This window comes from Procambarus clarkii, chromosome 45 (assembly GCF_040958095.1).
Source record: "Procambarus clarkii isolate CNS0578487 chromosome 45, FALCON_Pclarkii_2.0, whole genome shotgun sequence".
Taxonomy (NCBI): domain Eukaryota; kingdom Metazoa; phylum Arthropoda; class Malacostraca; order Decapoda; family Cambaridae; genus Procambarus; species Procambarus clarkii.
In genome coordinates, this window is record NC_091194.1 from 17,595,170 (window position 1) to 17,616,524 (window position 21,355).

Here is a 21,355-nt window from a genome sequence, read left to right on the forward strand (position 1 = left end):
ATAAGTACTTGTTTGAGATTTACTCTGGCACTATAATGTCGGAAGCAATGAAGGAGATAGTGTTGATTGTTTTAGGCACCTGACAGTGGATGCAGAGTTCGTTCATGTCTTTTCTGTACTTAGAGCTGTGTGCTGCTAGTTTGGTGTGTCCCAGCCTTAATCTGGTCATCACTATATCAATTTCTCTGCTTTGCTGGCCCTAGCTTCGGTAGGGGACAGACGTGTTGCATCGTCGCTTCAGCAGTTGGTGTTGTTTGCCAGTTTCGGCCGGTTGAGGGCGGGTGTGTCTCTGCTCGCCTGTGCTGACGTGGCGTTACGATGGGGGTCCCTCTACCCCCTGTCGTCCGGGCTCAGTCTGTGGGACTAGAGTTCTCTGTGCGGGCTGGTTACCCGGAGATTGCCCTGGCTTGTGAAATGCTCTCTGTCCCTGTGTTTGCGATTTATGGGGTCGAGTTGGTAACGGCCCGTAGGGCAATTGTGAAGTTCACAGAGGAGGTGGTATATCGCGATTTTCTCCGGCGATACGAGGGGCGGACACTACCCCTGCCGGATGGTGCGGGCACTGTAACCCTCTCGGATAGGAGTGGTGCACTTACATCAGTGTGCATGGGGCTCCCTTGGAGTTTCCAGAGGCTCTGCTACGGCGGTATTTCGGCCGGTTTGGCGCAGTTGTTAGTGTGAGGGTGAACGTGGTGTCTTCTAGTCCTTTTAAGGGTGTGAGGTCTAACATTCGCACCCTGGGCATGAGACTCCGGCCGGATATTCCGTCCTCTGTGCGCCTTATGGGGTACAACGTTCGGGTGTTTTACGCCCGTCAGCCGCGGACGTGTTATCGTTGTGGTCTTTTGGGCCATCAGGCTGCTGACTGTTCTGCGCCTCCTGTTGCACCAGTGAATCTCTTCAATGAGGAAGATTTTCCGCCCCTTCCTGTGGGGGATGATTCGGTGGGTGTGGACGTCTCTTCGGCTGAGGAGGTGCCCTCTGTCTCAGCTGTTGCGCCCCCTGTTGTTGCCGCACCTCCTCCGGAGGTTGTGTCCTCGCCTAGTGCTCCGCCTGGTGTCCCTGAGCCTCTTCCGCCTGCCGTTTGCTCGGTCCCCTCGTCTTCCAGTTCTTCCTCTGCTGTGTCTGTCCCGGTCCCTGCACCCTCGCCGTCTGTTCCGGCTGTGCTGGGAGTTGGGGTGGATCCGGCATTCCACAATATGGAAGTTGTAGTTAAGGACCTGGTGACTCTAGTGGGAGCCCTGAGGACAGAGTTGGACTTTCTGCGGGAGGAGGTGCGTCAGCTTAAAAAACAACGAGAAGTAACGAAGGAGGAGACCAGCAGTAAAGGGACCTCGTCTTGGAGAGTTACGAAAGACAGGGGCCTTAAGAAGACTTTGATAAAGCCGCCTTCAAACGCCATAGCAACTTCAAATTCATTTGACGTTTTGGAGGACGAGTGCTGTGGAGAGACTGTGGATCGCGCAAAAGGGAAAGCAACGAAGAGAAAGGAAGCGCAGGCCCCTCAGAAAGTAAAGGAAGTACCTAAGCAAACATTAGTTGTGGGAGATTCCCAGATAAGGTATTTGGATAGAACGTTTTGTGCTAGAGATAGGGGGAACAGGTTAAGGGTTTGCTATCCCGGAGCTGGCATTGGTGATATTATAAACAACATGAATGATATTATGGCTGGTAATGGGAACAATCCCATTATTTGCATTAGCGTGGGAGGAAATGATGTTGGTCGAGTCAGGAGTGAGGAACTGATTCAGAGGTATAAAACAGCCATAGAGTTAGTTAGGAGCAAGGGAGGAATCCCGATCATATGTGGCATTCTTCCAAGAAAGGGAGTGGGAAATGAATGGATATCGAGGGCACTTGGTGTCAATTGCCGGCTGGAAAGATATTGCAAATCAAATGCAATATCTTTCATAGACAACTGGGAACACTTCTATGGAAGAAATGAAATGTATGCTCGTGATGGGGTGCATCTATCGAGAGCTGGGGTTGTTGCTGTTGCGAACTCGCTAGAAGAAGTGGTTAGAGGTGTTTGTTTGGGTTTAAACTGTTAGTAGATAGAGGTATGGGAATTGATTTGGAGGAAGGAGGTAATAAAAGTATGTGTTTGTGGGAGAAAGGAATTGGCAAAACGATCAGGGAAAGAGAAGGTCCGCAAAATAACAATTCACTTAGGGTATATTACACTAACAGTAGAAGTCTAAGAAATAAAATTAACGAATTAAATGCTCTTGTCTGCACAGAAAAAATAGATATTATTGCACTTACCGAAACGTGGATGAATGTAGAAAATAGAGAACTATTAGCTGAATATCAAATATATGGATTTAAACTATTTCACACAGATAGATATATTAGACGAGGAGGTGGAGTAGCCATATATGTTAGGGACAATTTGAAATGTAGTCTCAAAGAGGGAATCAAAACAGAGCCACACACAGAAACTATTTGGATTGAATTAAACGAAAAAGCTAATAATATTATAATAGGAGTAATATATAGGCCACCAAATTTAGACAGAATGGAAGCAAAGCATCTATGGGATGAAATATCTAGAGCATCTAGATCTAACAGTATTTATGTCATGGGTGACTTTAATTTTAGCGGAATAAACTGGTTGAACAAAACAGGGAATAGTGAAGCAGAAGATTTTCTAGAATTAATTGACGATTGCTTTCTTACGCAACACATTAAGGAACCAACACGGGAAAATAATATTTTAGATTTAGTGTTAACTAACAGGGAAACGCAAATTAATGACATCGAAATAGGGAGTGAGCTAGGGAGCAGTGATCACAAAGAAATCAGATTTAGCATAGAATGGAATAGACCAGTAGGAGAAAATTCTGTTAAAGTGCCAGATTTTCGAAAAGCTGATTTTAATAGCCTAAGAAATTTTTTGGGTCAAATTGATTGGAAAGGCTTGGGTATGGGGTGTGGGCCGGTCTTGGAGCGAGACATGAACCCAGCGATAGGTGACTTAAATGGGGATTTCGATGTGGATTCAATATATAACTTATTTAAGAAAATTCTAAACAAAGCACAGGAACGTAGTATACCATACAAATTGAATAGATCGTATACTAATGACCCAAAGTGGATAACAAAGAATTTGAAGAACCTTATAGGTAAAAAGAGAGCTTGGTACAAAAGGATTAAAAATGGGGAGGTCACTTTAGAACAGGAATTCGTACAACTGGTTAGAAATGTTAAAAAAGAGATAAGGAAAGCAAAAAGAAACTATGAAGTTCGCATAGCAGGGCAAGCAAAGACAAATCCTAAAGGGTTTTTTCAGTTATATCGTACTAAGACTAGGGAAAGGATAGGTCCATTAAAAACTGAGACAGGTCAAATAACGGATAGTGATGAAGAGATGAGTAGTATTTTTAATAAATATTTTGTATCTGTATTTACTAAAGAGGAACTTAACAATATGCCTTCAGCCGAACAAGTCTATGTGGGTGGGGACGAGGACAGGTTGACGAGTTTAGCAGTTACCAGGGAGGATGTTCTTAAACAAATAGTAAAACTCAAACCAAACAAATCCCCAGGGCCGGATGAAGTGTTTGCTAGGGTGCTTAAAGAATGCAAAGAGGAGCTTTGTGACCCACTGTCAACCATATTTAATAAATCAATAGAGTCAGGCAGAGTGCCAGAGTTTTGGAAAGTTGCTAATGTGATACCAGTTTTTAAGAAAGGAGATAGATCACTTGCGTCTAACTATCGACCAATTAGCCTAACGTCTATTGTGGGAAAGTTACTCGAATCTATAATAGCAAATAAAATTCGTCTTCATCTTGAAAAACATAAATTAATAATTGAGTCGCAACATGGTTTTATAAATGGCCGTTCATGTTTAACAAATTTGTTATCTTTTTATTCTAGCATTGTTGAGGCAGTTGATAGTGGTAAGGATTGCGATGTTGTATACCTTGACTTTAGCAAAGCTTTTGATACAGTGCCACATGAAAGACTGATTAAAAAAATAGTCTCATGGTATTGGGGGTGCTATATTAAGCTGGATTAGGGCATGGCTATACCAAAGGAAACAGAGAGTTAGTATAAATGGAATCAAGTCAGAGTGGGAAAATGTTGTAAGTGGAGTGCCTCAAGGCTCTGTCCTGGGACCTCTGTTGTTTATAATATATATAAATGATTTAGATTCAGGTTTGAGTAGCAACATTTGCAAATTTGCCGATGATACGAAAATCGGTAGGGAAATTAATTCGGAGGAGGACTCACTATCACTTCAAGTTGATCTAGATAGGGTTTTGAAATGGTCAAAGGATTGGCAGATGCAGTTTAATGCTGATAAATGTAAAGTTCTGAGGTTAGGTAATGATGATAGAGTTACAAGATACGAGCTAGATGGTGTTGTGATTGCGAAGTCGGATTGCGAAAGGGATCTGGGAGTTATGATTAGTAAGAATTTAAAACAAAAGGATCAATGCATAAATGTTCGTAATAAGGCAAATCGGACACTTGGATTTATTAATCGCAGCGTTAGTAACAAGACACCTGGTGTGGTTCTCAAGCTATATCTTGCTCTAGTTAGGCCCCATTTAGATTATGCAGTTCAGTTTTGGTCGCCATATTATAGAATGGATATAAACTCACTTGAACGTGTCCAGCGTAGGATGACTAAGTTAATTCCCCAAATTAGAAATCTTTCATATGAAGAAAGATTAACAAAGCTTAAGTTGCATTCACTGGAAAGGCGAAGAGTTAGGGGTGACATGATAGAGGTTTACAAGTGGATGAATGGACATAACCGGGGGGGATATTAATAGGGTATTAAAAGTATCAACACAGGACAGAACACGAAACAATGGATATAAATTGGATAAGTTTAGATTTAGGAAAGACTTGGGTAAATACTGGTTCAGTAACAGGGTTGTTGATTTGTGGAACCAATTGCCGCGTAACATTGTGGAGGTGGGGTCCCTCGATTGTTTCAAGCACGGGTTGGACAAGTATATGAGTGGGATTGGGTGGTTATAGAATAGGAGCTGCCTCGTATGGGCCAATAGGCCTTCTGCAGTTACCTTTGTTCTTATGTTCTTATGTTCCCTCCTGTGCCTGGCCTGGTGCCCCGTGTGGTTGAGGAGGCTGCCGTACTGTGGCGTGCGTCGGTTCGCTCGGCTGGTGCTGCGCGGGTCGCTGAGTCTGCCTCCGGGTATGATGATGTGCGGCCCGAGCCTAAGCGTTCCCGGCGTTCTTCTGCGTGGGCTGAAGTTGGCGACTTCGACGAGTGTCGTCCTTCCGTTGACGGCGGAGTGGCTCCGGATGTGGTGCACACTACGGTGGTGGCGGAGGTACACTTGCCTGAGGATGCCGGTGCCGGCGTTTCGGCCTCCCCTCCTGGCCTGGTGTCAGAGGGTCCTGCTTCAGGTGCGTTGCCTGCGTGGGGTGGCTCCGGTTCTTCGTGGGGAGTGGTTCCCCCTGCTGTGGTTGGTGGTGAGCGGGGTGGCCTGGTGATGGTGTTGAGAAAGGATGCTCGCTCTGAGAGTTCTGTGGCCCCTTCCTCGGCAGCGGTCTTGCCGCCTCTTCCGTCTCCAGCAGTCTCTTCTGTGTCTCCTGCGGTATCCATGGAGGTGCTACAGTCTCGTCGTCCGGCCCCTGCTCCTATGTGTGCGACTTCGTGGCAGTCTCGGCGGCCCTCGTCCGCTTCTCTAGTGTCGTCTGCTTCCTCGATGGGCGTGGGTGGCGCTCCCCGGCCTCGTTATGCGACTTGCGTCAGTGACCTCGGGCGTTGGCCGATGCCGCCCGATATAGATGTTCCTGAGTTTATGATACCCCCTCGGGCGAGGGGGATCAAAAACCCTACCGACCTTGAAGATTTGGTCTGGGAAGCTTACAAGGCGAAGTATCCTTCCGCTGTTTTCCCGGAGAAGTACATTTCTCACGCTGTTCCTCGAAAATGATTTCTGTGTATTCTGTGTTTCCTGTTGTGTGCGGTGCGGATGGGGTGTGTGTGTGTGTGTGTGTGTGTGTGTGTGTGTGTGTGTGAGAGTGTGTGAGTGAGTGAGTGTGAGTGAGTGAGTGTGAGTGAGTGAGTGTGAGTGAGTGAGTGTGAGTGAGTGAGTGTGAGTGAGTGAGTGTGAGTGAGTGAGTGTGAGTGAGTGAGTGTGAGTGAGTGAGTGTGAGTGAGTGAGTGAGTGTGAGTGAGTGAGTGTGAGTGAGTGAGTGTGAGTGAGTGAGTGAGTGTGAGTGAGTGAGTGAGTGAGTGAGTGAGTGAGTGAGTGAGTGAGTGAGTGAGTGAGTGAGTGAGTGAGTGAGTGAGTGAGTGAGTGTGAGTGGGGTGGGGTGGGTTTTGTTTCCCGGTTCCTGCGTGCTCCGGTGTATGTTGTAGGTTTTCTTTGTATGGCTGGTGGGTGGGTGTGCGGTTCCTGTGTATTTGTGTGTTCGGTTGTGGATGTCGTATGCGCTTGTGTATGTCATATTGTGTGCCCTTCAGGCTGTTGGCCAGTGCTCTTTGTTCGGTTGTGCCATTTTGTTTTGCCTTCCGTTTGTTATGGCGTGCTTTACCTGTTGTACGTGTTTGTTCTTTGTTTTGTTTGGGATGTATTGTGTTTGTACTGTTATGTTCCCTGTTGTGCCTTTGATGTATGTTTTGTTTTATGACGCTTTTGTTTTGTGATGTTCCTGTGCTTGCTAGTTTGCCATTGTATTATACCTTGTTGTATTATACCTTGTATGCCATTGTATTATACCTTGTTGTATTATACCTTGTATGCCATTGTATTATACCTTGTTGTATGCTGTATTTTTGTCTTTATCGTGTTTGTGGTTTCTTGTGACATGCTGTCGGCCCTTCTGGCCGGTGGTCTATTGTTTTCTTTTGTTCTGTTCTGTATTCTGTGTTGTTTTTATTGTATTTAAGTTGCATGCTTTGCATGTAAAAAAAAAAAAAAAAAAATTCTCTGCTTTTATATCGGACATGTTTCCATGTTTCCAAGTTTCCCATTTCTTTTTAATGGACCCGTAGTACAAGGGTGAGCATCACGTGTTCCATTTCGTCGCAAAATCCTGGGAGATGGTATCTTTGAAGGCTCCTTTACGTGCAACATGGGGCACTGGATGACGGGTAATGTGAGGTGTGTTGTGCATTGCTTTGGCTAGTTGGTCTACTAGTTCATTATGGAGAATACCACAATGCTCTGGGACCCATTGGATACAGGTATCATAACTGTTTAATCGATGTTCATGAAGAAGTTGAAGACAAGGGTAAACAAACTCTTTGCACGTTGTTGAAGAGTATGTAATGGCTTGAATCGCACTCTTGGAGTCACTGCAGATTGTATATGTCCCGATTGGTAATGTTGTGATTATTTGGAGAGCTTGATATAGGGCATATAATTCAGCTGTGAAAACAGATAGTTGGTTTGGTAACCGCCATCCCTGCTTGAGATGGTATTCCGGTATCCATACAGCGCTAGTGACCGAGGGTACGTTGTTCATGATGATGCGAGATCCATCTGTATAAATCGCTGTGGTATTTGGGTAGCAATTTTTCATTGTTGAGAGAAAGACTGAGGCTATGGCTGAGTTTGGTGCAGACTTTGGAATGTTGTCTTCGAGTTGTATTGCTGTATTAAAGCCAGGGTGGAATAGGGGGAAGAGTAAGTTGGGTTTCCGAGTTTTGGAGTAGAGAGAGGTCTATATTGAGGTTATTTGTAGCCCGTGTGAGGAAAGGTTGAGTGATTTGTTGGGAAGCGGGGGTTATGTGAGTTAACTGTTGGGTTAATTTTTGATCTGTATGGGTGTGTCTGGTGAGCAGTGGTACAGAGTGACAGATAGTTGGCACACATTATGTCTCGTCTGGTGGCTAGGCTTGTGAGGCCCGTTTCCCCGTAAAGTCCGAGGATAGGAGTGGAACGCATTGCGCCACATATAAGTCGCATGGCATTGTTTTGGATGACCTCTAGGCTCTGTAGGTTAGTGGGCGCCGCCGACGCATGTGCTTGGCAACAATAGTCTAGTTGGCTGCGAATGTAGGTTGTATAGAAACGGAGCAGGATTTTATGGTGTGCTCCCCAGGTGGTGCCGGTGAGGGCTTTCAGTATGGCGAGTCAGGGTTGTGTCGTCTGTTTAAGGTGTTGAATGTGTGCTGTCCAGGTAAGTGAGGGCGAGTCTAAGTGCATGCCAAGGTATTTATGTTCTCGTACGTGTTGGATGGGAGTGTTGTGTATTGTGAGGGTGGGTAGATGAGCAAGTCTTTTTTTAGTGAAAATTTGATAATAGGTTTTGGTAGTACTAACTTGAAGGCCCCATTGTTGTCCAATCTATGAGGTGATCAAGTGCTGTTTGCATTGTTGAGACTGTATTAGGTAAGGCATTGTCTGAATAATACAGTGTTAAGTCGTCGGCGTACGCCGAGAGGTGAACAGGATGGGTGTTAGGCAAATCTGCTAAGAATGCAGCAAAAAGGGTTGGGCTTAGTATGGAGCCTTGTGGGACACCCGTTTGTATTGGGATGTCATCGGAAAACTCGCCTTGTATATAGACTCCTGTTTTCTACAGATCATCTTGGCTCTTCTTAAACTACTGGCCCACCATCAGTCACTTCATAACAGCACACATTCAACTTATGATTCCTTAAGAGTTGTACCGTGTGGTCGCCTGCTTCAACGGTGTCTTTGCTGGGTAGAAAGATGTTACTAGGGCACGTCATTCCCCATGACTTGCATTCCATGTTGACTCTCCTTGTGCTGGTGTGTAAATGCAATTGGGGGTATTCCTGCTTTCTCTGCGGAATAATTTCATTCTATCCTGTTTGCCTGCCACACCATTATATAATATGCATTACTTGTTCTTAAGTTCCTTTCGTAACAAACAAACATTGGTATTTCTGGAGGGTGGATAGTGATAAAAAAGAATCATCATTGGATCGCGCCGGCCATTCTTAGGCTCGATGTCAAAATACGTGAAAAACACCGCTGGCCAGAGGGAGGAAAGGATGCCAGGTTTAGCAAAAGGCTAAACCAAAGGACCCTGCAGACGACCCGGGAGGCCCAAACCCTGTAACAGGAAAGAAGGAAGGGAACCCGGGCAAACCAAAGCTATCCCACGGCCACAGAGGCTAAAACGTGCAGAGAACAGCGAAGAGCCGCAACCGAACACAACACATGATGCCCCCCCCAGGCCTGACCACCCAAGCATCCACCCAAGGACCCCTCTGGAAAACACCAGACCCAAACTTCACCAGAAAAGGAGGAGACTGCAGCAAATGAACAAACTTACCACCAGGACCAAACAAGCAGAAAAAACTCGTGTGGCAGAGGAGAGCCGGAAACTCCCCGACCTGACCCCCAGAAGCCAACGCCAACAAGAAAACGAGACCTGGAAAAAACAAACCTGAACTGAAGGGGCCATGACAAACTGAGAAGTAAGAATATAGAGCACCGGGGCCAACGACCAGGATGGTACCAGAAGCGCATGAGCAGGTTGGAGGTGAAACAACGCAAGAGACAGCTAGCGGAACTGAGCAAAAGGAACCATAGCCGGGGACCACGGCTATGAACCGTAGCACATACAGACAACCAACGCCGCACGGCTCAGGGTCAAAAGAATCCCAACAAGCAGCATGGTGGAGGCACAACTGGTGAGTGACGCCCTGAGACAAGGGGACAGAGCAACATTCATTCTTGCAAGAAGTGAGAGGCAACTAAAGGGTCACATCCATCTGAACACGGGAGCCCCCACGGGGTTTCCCAGGACCCTTAACCTTCTCAACACGCTAAGGGAAGCCCAGGCAGGGTACTGCGAACCGGCGCCCAAGTCTACCAAACTTCTAAAAGCTGAACCCCTGGGACGTGTCCACTCAGGGGGGGGCCTAGCAGGGGATACCACCAACACACAGAAGAAAACACACACTGACCCCAACAACAGAGAGGGAGGACAAGGCAGACCCCCACCAGGCAGGAACAAACAAAAACAAAAGAAAAACCATGCTAGAGGACAACGTACCCAGGCGGAACAGAGCCGGCCGCTATAATAGGTGATAACTATCTGTGCAGTACCCCACGCCCCTACCATTGACGAAAACTACCTCCTACCCAGAGACAAACAAGGGCAACAAAGCCCCAACTTTGTTGCCCTTGGCGAAGGGTGGCCAAGGACCGAGCAGTAAAGGACACAGTGGAGGTAGATCCCAAGGTGGCTTGTGGAATGAGGCCCCAAGCCCCAAGGGGCTTACCCAACTTACTGGGTACCTAGGGAAGGGAACCCTAGGCACATGCAGCCCGAGTACTTTCATGAATACTTGTGTGTGAGCCAGGAGGAATATTTCTCCTGGCTCAAACACCACCTGTAGAGACAGCCCACACCACAAAGCACAGAACTGAGACAAAACAGGAGTCAGAGGCACATGACTTCTCCAGCATCGCATCAGCCAAGAACTGCCGGTTGGATCCCCGGTGCGGGAGGTCTAGGGCTCCCTCATCTCCCCTTCTAGGGAAGGGGGGGTTGCGCAGACTGTGACGCAGCGACGTGATGACTTCAGGCTCATTTGCTAATTTTTGTTTGGAGAGTTCTGTCCATTCGTTCGGCTTTCAGTAGCAATCGTTTCACTTGAATAGGGGTTTGTTTTGGGACGCCTACTTTTCTGGGTGTCAGACCTGGTCGATGGCAGACATAGAATGCTCCCAACCATATGGGGGGTTTCTATATAGGCCATATAGAAATATAGGCTCCTCGCGCCTCTCTGAGGGGGACAGGTTCTGGCTCGTGGTCCCCGGTAAGCAAGAACTCCATGCACATTGACAGATGCCAGAAAGTTATACATATCCATTCACCCTGGATAGTTTGTCAACTATAAAATCAATGCGTATACGGGGGTACCTCAATTTTTTGTTGTTAATCCATTCCCAGAGATGGTACGAATACCGAAAAATATGAATACAGAGACGAATTTTCCCATCAGAAATAATGTAAATTGAATTAATCCGTTCCACACCTCCCAAAATATTATCAAAAAAATACATTTTGTACAGAAAACTACTCATAGTACTTTACCTTATGGAGGACTCTTGTTGGCATATGGAAGACAATGAGGAGGGGGGAAGAAGGAAAGGTGTTAGTGTTTGGAATGGGAGTCCCCTTCCATTATAACATCAGGCAGTGATGACACTTGTGGCGTACTCTCTCTCTCTCTTACGTTTTGCAGGCATACCACTAGGACCTGGTGGTGGCTCACTGCTCTCTTGTCTTACTAAGAATCTGTCTATAGACACTTGTTTTTCCCTGTTTTAACACTTGTCTGTAGTCAGACATCACATTCTCTCTCTATGAATGATATCTTGTTTTTCCTCTATCGACATCCTCAACTATTTTCTTAGGTTGAACATTACCACTAACTTCCTTGGAACCTATGGCATGATATATAATAAGAACTTTTATGTTCAGAAACCAAAAAAAACACAAAAACAATGAAATTTTTCACAAAGAATTCGAGTGTGATTATCACTAGGCGGAAGACACTGGTAAACTGAAGCACCATGCTCGCAGTGGACGCCGTACGTGTATGAACAAACTCCGTGCACCAGGGCAAACAACGAATACCGAATCAAATTTTTTGGAGAAATTGAGTAAGAGTATGGAATACAGGGGCAATATGGAGAAATTGAGTAAGAGTATGAGTACAGGGGCAAACGAGTACAGAGGTTCCACTGTATAATCAAATACTTTGGTAATAGAGCTAGAGAGGAGTAACCATGGTAAATCATACTTGACTCATTTCTATAGCGGAGGTCCATGCCAGAACTGACTATCCCCCACCACCTCCTCATTCTGCCAGCATGTGAAACTGCTTGTCATAAAATAAGTCATGTGCTTTGATCACACTGGTCCTTAGCCTTTGTCAACCTTTCTAAAATATAGAAACTTCAAAAATTCAACATATACAAGTGTCATTATTTGTCTCATCTCTGCCCTCTCAAAAATTGGCTCCTTAATACAGCACTTCTCAGTCCTTACCCGTTGGCAGGCTTCTTGGTTGTCTGTTACTGGTAACAAGCTACGTACTCTTAAATGTTGTTTCCTCGTGGCAGTCCTCCTTCCACCGTAACCGGCGGTGGGAAACAGCTCTGGCGAGGTTGCGTATTGGCCATACTCGCTTAACCCATGGTCACTTGATGGAGCGCCGCCCTGCTCCTTATTGTCCTAGTTGCATTGTCCCTCTTACGGTCGTGCATGTCCTTCTTGAATGTCCTGACTTCCAGGACGAGCGTGTGTCTTGCTTTCCGACCGCCCCTCACGGTCACTTGTCCCTCAATAGAATTCTTGGTGACTCGGATACTTTTGATATCGTTCGCGTTATGCGTTTCTGTTCTCGTATTGGCATCCTTGGTGATATTTAGCACCCTCTGATTATTTTGCGCATTTGATGGTGCTACATAGCCTTCCCGGTTTGGTGCCTTCTTTTGATAATTACTTACTTTTGATAATTACTTACTTACTTTTGATAATTACTTACTTAATACAGCACTTGATTTTCCTTCCACCAGCCTTATATTTTGTCTCGTGCCTGAACGTATTGCATTCATGTTCTCTTGGGTTACATAATTACCTTAGGGCCTAATTACCTGTGGATATCATTTCTAGTGTGTGTAGTTGCCTATATTATTACTTGTGCAGTCTCCGTGGCATAGTGGTAAGACGGTCGCCTGGCGTTCCGCGAGCGCTTTGTCCTGGGTTCGTATCCTGGCCGAGGAGGATTTACTGGGCGCAAATCCTTAACTGTAGCCTCTGTTTAACTCGACAGTCAAATGGGTACTTGGTTGTAAAAACGATTCTTCACAGGGGTCGTATTCCAGGGAACATAGGATTAAGGACTTGCCCGAAACGCTATGCATGCTAGTGGCTGTACAAGATTGTAACTACTCTTGTATATATAAATAAAAAAAAATGACTTGCTAGCATAATATATCATTATAATCTGCATCTTCATTATTTGTGATAGCAGTATTGTTCTTGTCATTGCATTTGTAGCAGCATCAAACATGTCCAAAATAAACAAAACAAGGTTTGTCGCTTTGATTATATTGCAAATAGGATTCTATATGAAATTCATGTACTGTATATCCTATGGTATGTTCTTAAATTACTGTAACTGCATGCACTATTTGAACTGTGACAAACTATGCAGTAACAATAATGTGCCTTAAGATATGAAAACCAGACCACACATTAGAAGACAAGGAGACGATGACGTGACAGCATCTTGGACCATTATCAAGTTGATTGTGACAATCTACCTAGAACATAATAATTGTACATCCAACAGAGGTAACGGTAGACCTGTGGATCGGAGGACGCTACGAGTCTACAGGCTGGAATTGGATTGATAACTCTTCAATGATTCTTGGTTCTCCCTTCTGGGCAATCAGGTATGCATCATTAAAAAATATTAGTATTTATTGACTGTTGTTAGAAAGACTTAGTTCCTTTTAATTTAGAGATAAGGACAGTTTAATTATGTTGTGTGAATTCACCTAATAGTGCTTGCAAGGGTTGATCTTGAATGTTTTAGTCCTGCATCTAAACGTTTAATCAACAGGTGAACAGGTTCCCGAACTTTTGGGTTGTCACCACCTCATGACATATCCCGATTTCCTGGATGATCATAGGTGTTGCCTATGTTGATCATAGGTGTTGCCTATGTTGATCATAGGTGTTGCCAATGTTCCCTTTAGGTCACTTGTTCCTTGATACAATCCTTGATGAATCCGGCTCGTCTTGTGTCTTTTGGCTCTTGTACTGGCGTTCTGAGTGATGTTTCACGACCTTTTGAATACTGTATCCTGCATTATTATGGAATAGGTTTTTAGGTTAATTACCAAGATAGGTAGTAATTACAAATATGAAATAGAATAGTTGATATTAACCAATAGCATGGAATAATATGGTCGGAAAAGTAGTGAGAAAACAAAAGTAGAATACTACATAGTAGTATTCCTTTATTATTGAATATTATAATTGGTAAAAACTGACACTGTAGAACGTTTTGGTAATAGCCATTTGCAGGTAAGTCAATTCACAATGTGGCTGAAACATTAACTCAACCCACATGAAATTTAACAAGTGACGTTTTGGGATGTTACGGTCCCTTGTTGACATAGTACAGTAATGTAAGAAACATACCAAGTTAGAAGCAAATACATAACTAGAATGGTGAAAGAGCTGCATGGAGATGGAACTAACAATTGCCTTTTGTCTCCCACCACCAGGCATGTAGAGCAGTGCATTCCCCGCAGGGTCACCATACCAGGCCCAGACCCTAATACAACAGTCACCACAGAGGCCAACAATGGACAGTGCTACCACCATGTGCAGTCTCCAAACACTCCTCCTGTAGGCGACTGTGCAGCCCTCACCTACCCGCACTACCACTACATTACTGATCAGGACTGCTTCTCTAAGAGGAGTCCCCTGTGCATCTATCAAGGCCAACAAAATCCTGAAGACACTTAAATCAGAACCAGTGCCTGGAATTTGGTCACACTGGTATGTGTTGATTTCTATATGTAATGGCAGCAGTTTTGGTTCACAATGTCACCTTTCAGGGCGACGTTATGTTTCATGGAAACATTACGTCTAACGAAGAGGGGGCAGGAGTTGTCAATAATTCCAGCCACTAGCTACGTAAAGAGTTTTTCATATCAACTTTATAAAAAGGATTGTGGAATAAAGATGCTACTATATTGCATCTCAGATTGTTAAATCCTTCTTGGGAAAAAAAAAAAGTCTTGAAATTACATGTCATTTTGAAATAATTTCAATAAAATTTATTTCTACTTCAAGCATTAAATATATGTAGAAGACAATTATTGAAGGACTTTGAATGTCAGAATGTCACAAGATCTAGCTGAGTTTTATCTCATTATATATATAAAAATGTAGATGAGCCTATTTGGGAAGACATGTTTTGTAAATAGTTTAACCAATGTATTACCAGGCCTACTCGCCACCATAACTGATCCTTGGTGTACATAACAATTTACTACATATCCCCTAAAGTAACTTGTACCAGGCAGTCGTGATGCCCCTTTATCGGTATGTCCTTAAAACGTATGACCTGCCATTATATTTCTAGTCTTATAATATGTCTGAATGGAATTGTAACTATAAAATTTACTGGAGATATGTAAATACTGAACAATATGTAATAAAAGACACTTTGATATGGTGAGTGTATACATTGTTATGACCTGTTGTGATGAACACACCACACATTAGAAGATGAAGAGAAGACAATGTTGAAGAAACATTGTGGTTCCTGTGGATGTGGTTATCTTGAGATGATTTCAGGGCTTTTTTTACAGTGTCCCCGCGGCCCGGTCCTCGACCAGGCCTCCATCCCCAGGAAGCAGCCCGTGACAGCTGACTAACACCCAGGTACCTATTTTACTGCTAGGTAACAGGGGCATAGGGTGAAAGAAACTCTGCCCATTGTTTCTCGCCGGCGCCTGGGATCGAACCCAGGACCACTGGATCACAAGTCCAGCGTGCTGTCCGCTCGACCGACCGGCTCACTGCCGGTCGGCTGGTTGGCTGTTGGCTTAGGGAACCTGGATAAGTCAAACAGGCATCCTCTCCAAGACAATGGCAATTAGACTTCTGTATTTATTATTTAGAACATAATGATTCAAAATGAGTAATCAAAACAAGTGATGATTAATTACTATGGGCAATCAACACACTACTGTAATCATAGGAAATCACAAAATGAGGATGACCTGCTAAAACAACTAAATTAAACTCGAGAACCTACAAAAAGCACTCACTAACACAATGCATTCATTCTTCATTCAACCATGCGAAAATTGAATGGTTTTTGGCCGCTAGTGGCGAAAATCGCGCGATTTTTGGCCGCTAGCGGCGAAATTCGCACGATTTTTGGCCGCTAGCGGCGAAAATTTGAAAGATTTTTGGCCGCTAGCGGCTTAAATCGCGCGATTTTTGGCCGGTAGCGGCTTAAATCGGGCGATTTTTGCTCGACAGCTGTGAAGATCGCACGGTTTTTGGCCGCTAGCGGCGAAAATCAAGCTGTTTTTGGCCGGTAGCGGCGAAAATCACGCGATTTTTGCCCGCCAGCAGCGAAAATCGCATGGTTTTTGGCCAGTAGCGGCGAAAATCGCGCGGATTTTGGCAGGTAGCGGCGAAATTCGCCCGATTTTTGCCCGCTAGCTGCAAAAATCGCATGGTTTCTTGCCGCTAGCGTCGAAAATAGCGCGGTTTTCGGCCGTTAGCGGCAAAAATCGCCCGATTTTTGGCCGCAAGCGGCGAAAATCGCACGGTTTTTGGCCGCTAGCGGCGAAAATCGCGATTTTTGCCCGCCAGCTGCGAAAATCGCATGGTTTTTCGCCGCTAGCGGCGAAAATCGCGCGGTTTTTGGCCGGTAGCGGCGAAAATCGCGCTATTTTTGCCCGCCAGCTGCAAAAATCGCATAGTTTCTGGCCGCTAGCGGCGAAAATCGCGCGATTTTTGGCCGCTAGCGGCGAAATTCGCATGATTTTTGGCCGCTAGCGGCGAAATTTGCACGATTTTTGGCCGCTAGCGGCTTAAATCGCGCGATTTTTGGCCGCTAGCGGCTTAAATCGCGCGATTTTTGGCCGGTAGCGGCTTAAATCACGCGATTTCTGCCCGCTAGCTGTGAAAATCGCAAGGTTTTTGGCCGCTAGCGGCGAAAATCAAGCGGTTTTTGGCAGGTAGCGGCGAAATTCGCGTGATTTTTGCCCGCCAGCTGCAAAAATCGCATAGTTTCTGGCCGCTAGCGGCGAAATTTGCACGATTTTTGGCCGCTAGCGGCGAAATTTGCAAGATTTATGGCCGCTAGCGGCGAAATTTGCACGATTTTTTGCCGCTAGCGGCGAAATTTGCAAGATTTATGGCCGCTAGCGGCGAAATTTGCACGATTTTTGGCCGCTAGCGGCTTAAATCGCGCGATTTTTGCCCGCTAGCGGCTTAAATCGTGCGATTTTTGGCCGGTAGCGGCTTAAATCGCGCGATTTTTGCACGCTAGCTGTGAAAATCGCACGGTTTTTGGCCGCTAGCGGCGAAAATCAAGCGGTTTTTGGACGGTAGCGGCGAAAATCACACGATTTTTGCCCGCCAGCTGGAAAAATCGCATGGTTTCTGGCCGCTACCGTCGAAAATAGTGCGGTTTTTGGCCGTTAGCGGCAAAAATCTCCCGATTTTTGGCCGCTAGCGGCGAAAATCGCACGGTTTTTGGCCGCCAGCGGCAAAAATCGCGCTATTTTTGGCCGGTAGCGGCGAAAATCGCGATTTTTGCCAGCCAGCTGTGAAAATCGCTGGTTTTTGGCCGCTAGCGGCGAAAATCACGCGGTTTTTGGCCGGTAGCGGCGAAAATCGCGACTTTTGCCCGCCAGCTGCGAAAATCGCATAGTTTCTGGCCGCTAGCAGCGAAAATCGCGCGATTTTTGGCCTCTAGCGGCGAAATTCGCACGATTTTTGGCCGCAAGCGGCGAAATTTACACGATTTTAGGCCGCTAGCGGCGAAAATCGCCCCATTTTTGGCCGCTAGCGGCGAAAATAGCCCCTTTTTTGGCCGCTAGCGGCGAAAATTGGTCGATTTTTGGCAGGTAGCGGCGAAATTCGCGCGATTTTTGCCCGCTAGCTGCAAAAATCGCGTGGTTTCTGGCCGCTAGCGTCGAAAATAGCGCGGTTTTCGGCCGTTAGCCGCAAAAATCGCGCTATTTTTGGCCGGAAGCGGCAAAAATCGAGCGGTTTTTGGCTGGTAGCGGCGAAAATCGCGCTATTTTTGCCCGCCAGCTGCAAAAATCGCATAGTTTCTGGCCGCTAGTGGCGAAAATCGCGCGATTTTTGGCCCCTAGCGGCGAAATTCGCACGATTTTTGGCCGCTAGCGGCAAAAATCGCCCTATTTTTGGCCGCTAGCGGCGAAAATAGCCCTTTTTTGGCCGCTAGCGGCGAAAATCGGTAGATTTTTGGCAGGTAGCGGCGAAATTCGCGCGATTTTTGGCCGCTAGCTGCAAAAATCGTAAGGTTTCTGGCCTCTAGCGTCGAAAATAGCGCGGTTTTTGGCCGTTAGCCGCAAAAAAACGCCCGATTTTTGGCCGCAAGTGGCGAAAATCGCACGGTTTTTGGCCGCTAGCGGCGAAAATCGCGCTATTTTTGGCCGGTAGCGGCGAAAATCGCGATTTTTGCCCGCCAGCTGCGAAAATCGTATGGTTTCTGGCCGCTAGCGGCGAAAATCGCGCGGTTTTTGGCCGGTAGCGGCGAAAATCGCGCTATTTTTGCCCGCCAGCTGCAAAAATCGCATAGTTTCTGGCCGCTAGCGGCAAAAATCGCGCGATTTTTGGCCGCTAGCGGCGAAATTCGCATGATTTTTGGCCGCTAGCGGCGAAATTTGCACGATTTTTGGCCCCTAGCGGCTTAAATCGCGCGATTTTTGGCCGGTAGCGGCTTAAATCACGCGATTTCTGCTCACTAGCTGTGAAAATCGCAAGGTTTTTGGCCGCTAGCGGCGAAAATCAAGCGGTTTTTGGCAGGTAGCGGCGAAATTCGCGTGATTTTTGCCCGCCAGCTGCAAAAATCGCATAGTTTCTGGCCGCTAGCGGCGAAATTTGCACGATTTTTGGCCACTAGCGGCGAAATTTGCAAGATTTATGGCCGCTAGCGGCGAAATTTGCACGATTTTTGGCCGCTAGCGGCTTAAATCGCGCGATTTTTGCCCGCTAGCGGCTTAAATCGTGCGATTTTTGGCCGGTAGCGGCGAAAATCGCCCGATTTTTGCCCGCTAGCTGTGAAAATCGCATAGTTTCTGGCCGCTAGCGGCGAAAATCGCGCGATTTTTGGCCGCTAGAGGGGAAATTCGCATGATTTTTGGCCGCTAGCGGCTTAAATCGCGCGATTTTTGGCCGCTAGCGGCTTAAATCGCGCGATTTCTGCCCGCTAGCTGTGAAAATCGCAAGGATTTTGGCCGCTAGCGGCGAAAATCAAGCGGTTTTTGGACGGTAGCGGCGAAAATCACGCGATTTTTGCCCGCCAGCTGCAAAAATCGCATGGTTTTTGGCCGCTAGCGGCGAAAATCGCGCTATTTTTGGCCGGTAGCGGCGAAAATCGCGATTTTTGCCCGCCAGCTGCGAAAATCGCATGGTTTTTGGCCGGTAGCGGCGAAAATCGCGCTATTTTTGCCCGCCAGCTGCAAAAATCGCATAGTTTCTGCCCGCTAGCGGCGAAAATCGCGCGATTTTTGGCCGCTAGCGGCGATATTTGCAAGATTTTTGGCTGCTAGCGGCTTAAATCGGGCGATTTTTGGCCGGTAGCGGCTTAAATCGGGCGATTTTTGCCCGCCAGCTGTGAAGATCGCACGGTTTTTGGCCGCTAGCGGCGAAAATCAAGCTGTTTTTGGCCGGTAGCGGCGAAAATCACGCGATTTTTGCCCGCCAGCAGCGAAAATCGCATGGTTTTTGGCCAGTAGCGGCGAAAATCGCGCGGTTTTTGGCAGGTAGCGGCGAAGTTCGCCCGATTTTTGCCCGCTAGCTGCAAAAATTGCATGGTTTCTTGCCGCTAGCGTCGAAAATAGCGCGGTTTTCGGCCGTTAGCCGCAAAAATCGCCCGATTTTTGGCCGCAAGCGGCGAAAATCTTGCAAATTTCGCCGCTAGCGGCCAAAAATCGTGCAAATTTCGCCGCTAGCGGCCAAAAATCGCGCGATTTTTCCCGCTAGCGGCCAGAAACTATGCGATTTTTGCAGCTGGCGGGCAAAAATCACGCGAATTTCGCCGCTACTTGCCAAAAACCGCTTGATTTTAGCCGCTAGCGGCCAAAAACCTTGCGATTTTCACAGCTAGCGGGCAGAAATCGCGTGATTTTTGGCCGCTAGCGGCTTAAATCGCGCGATTTTTGGCCGGTAGCGGCTTAAATCACGCGATTTCTGCCCGCTAGCTGTGAAAATCGCAAGGTTTTTGGCCGCTAGCGGCTAAAATCAAGCGGTTTTTGGCAAGTAGCGGCGAAATTCGCGTGATTTTTGCCCGCCAGCTGCAAAAATCGCATAGTTTCTGGCCGCTAGCGGCGAAATTTGCACGATTTTTGGCCGCTAGCGGCGAAAATCGCATGGATTTTGGCCGGTAGCGGCGAAAATCGCGCTATTTTTGCCCGCCAGCTGCAAAAATCGCATAGTTTCTGGCCGCTAGCAGCAAAAATCGCGCGATTTTTGGCCCCTAGCGGCGAAATTCGCACGATTTTTGGCCGCTAGCGGCGAAAATCGCGCGGTTTTTGGCCGGTAGCGGCGAAAATCGCGTGGTTTTTGGCCGGTAGCGGCGAAAATCGCGCTATTTTTGTCCGCCAGCTGCAAAAATCGCATAGTTTCTGGCCGCTAGCGGCGAAAATCGCGCGATTTTTGGCCCCTAGCGGCGAAATTCGCACGATTTTTGGCCGCTAGCGGCGAAAATAGCCCCTTTTTTGGCCGCTAGCGGCGAAAATCGGTCGATTTTTGGCAGGTAGCGGCGAAATTCGTGCGATTTTTGCCCGCTAGCTGCAAAAATCGCATGGTTTCTAGCCGCTAGTGTCGAAAATAGCGTGGTTTTTGGCCGTTAGCCGCAAAAATCGCTCGATTTTTGGCCGCTAGCGGCGAAAATCGCAGGGTTTTTGGCCGCAATCGGCGAAAATCGCGCGGTTTTTGGCCGGTAGCGGCGAAAATCGTGTGGTTTTTGGCCGGTAGCAGCGAAAATCGCGATATTTTTGTCCGCCAGCTGCAAAAATCGCATAGTTTCTGGCCGCTAGCGGCGAAAATCGCGCGATTTTTGGCCCCTAGCGGCAAAAAATCGCCCCTTTTTTGGCCGCTAGCGGCGAAAATTGGTCGATTTTTGGCAGGTAGCGGCGAAATTCGCGCGATTTTTGCCCGCTAGCTGCAAAAATCGCATGGTTTTTGGCCGCTAGCGTCGAAAATAGCGCGGTTTTCGGCCGTTAGCCGCAAAAATCGCGCTATTTTTGGCCGGTAGCGGCGATAATCGCGCGGTTTTTGGCCGGTAGCGGCGAAAATCGCGCTATTTTTGCCCGCCAGCTGCAAAAATCGCATAGTTTCTGGCCGCTAGCGGCGAAAATCGCGCGATTTTTGGCCCCTAGCGGCGAAATTCGCACGATTTTTGGCCGCTAGCGGCGAAATTTGCACGATTTTTGGCCGCTAGCGGCAAAAATCGCCCCATTTTTGGCCGCTAGCGGCGAAAATCGCACGGTTTTTGGCCGCTAGCGGCGAAAATCGCGCTATTTTTGGCCGGTAGCGGAGAAAATCGCGCTATTTTTGCCCGCCAGCTGCGAAAATCGCATGGTTTTTGGCCGCTAGCGGCGAAAATCGCGCGGTTTTTGGCCGGTAGCGG

At 46.8% G+C, this 21,355-nt stretch overlaps 1 protein-coding gene across 6 annotated transcripts in view; it reads left to right on the forward strand.

The window, feature by feature from the left end:
* Nucleotides 1-15,182, forward strand: part of LOC123769737 (secretory phospholipase A2 receptor) — a 31,491-nt gene extending 16,309 nt beyond the window's left edge. For all 6 annotated transcript variants that reach the window (XM_045760964.2, XM_069301475.1, XM_045760963.2 and 3 more), the window contains 2 exons: nt 13,283-13,385; nt 14,226-15,182. In XM_045760964.2, the coding sequence (XP_045616920.2) occupies nt 13,283-13,385; nt 14,226-14,469 (347 nt within the window). In that variant the 3' untranslated portion in view covers nt 14,470-15,182. The remainder of the gene's footprint in view (nt 1-13,282; nt 13,386-14,225) is intronic.
* The last annotated feature ends 6,173 nt before the right edge of the window (nt 15,183-21,355 follow it).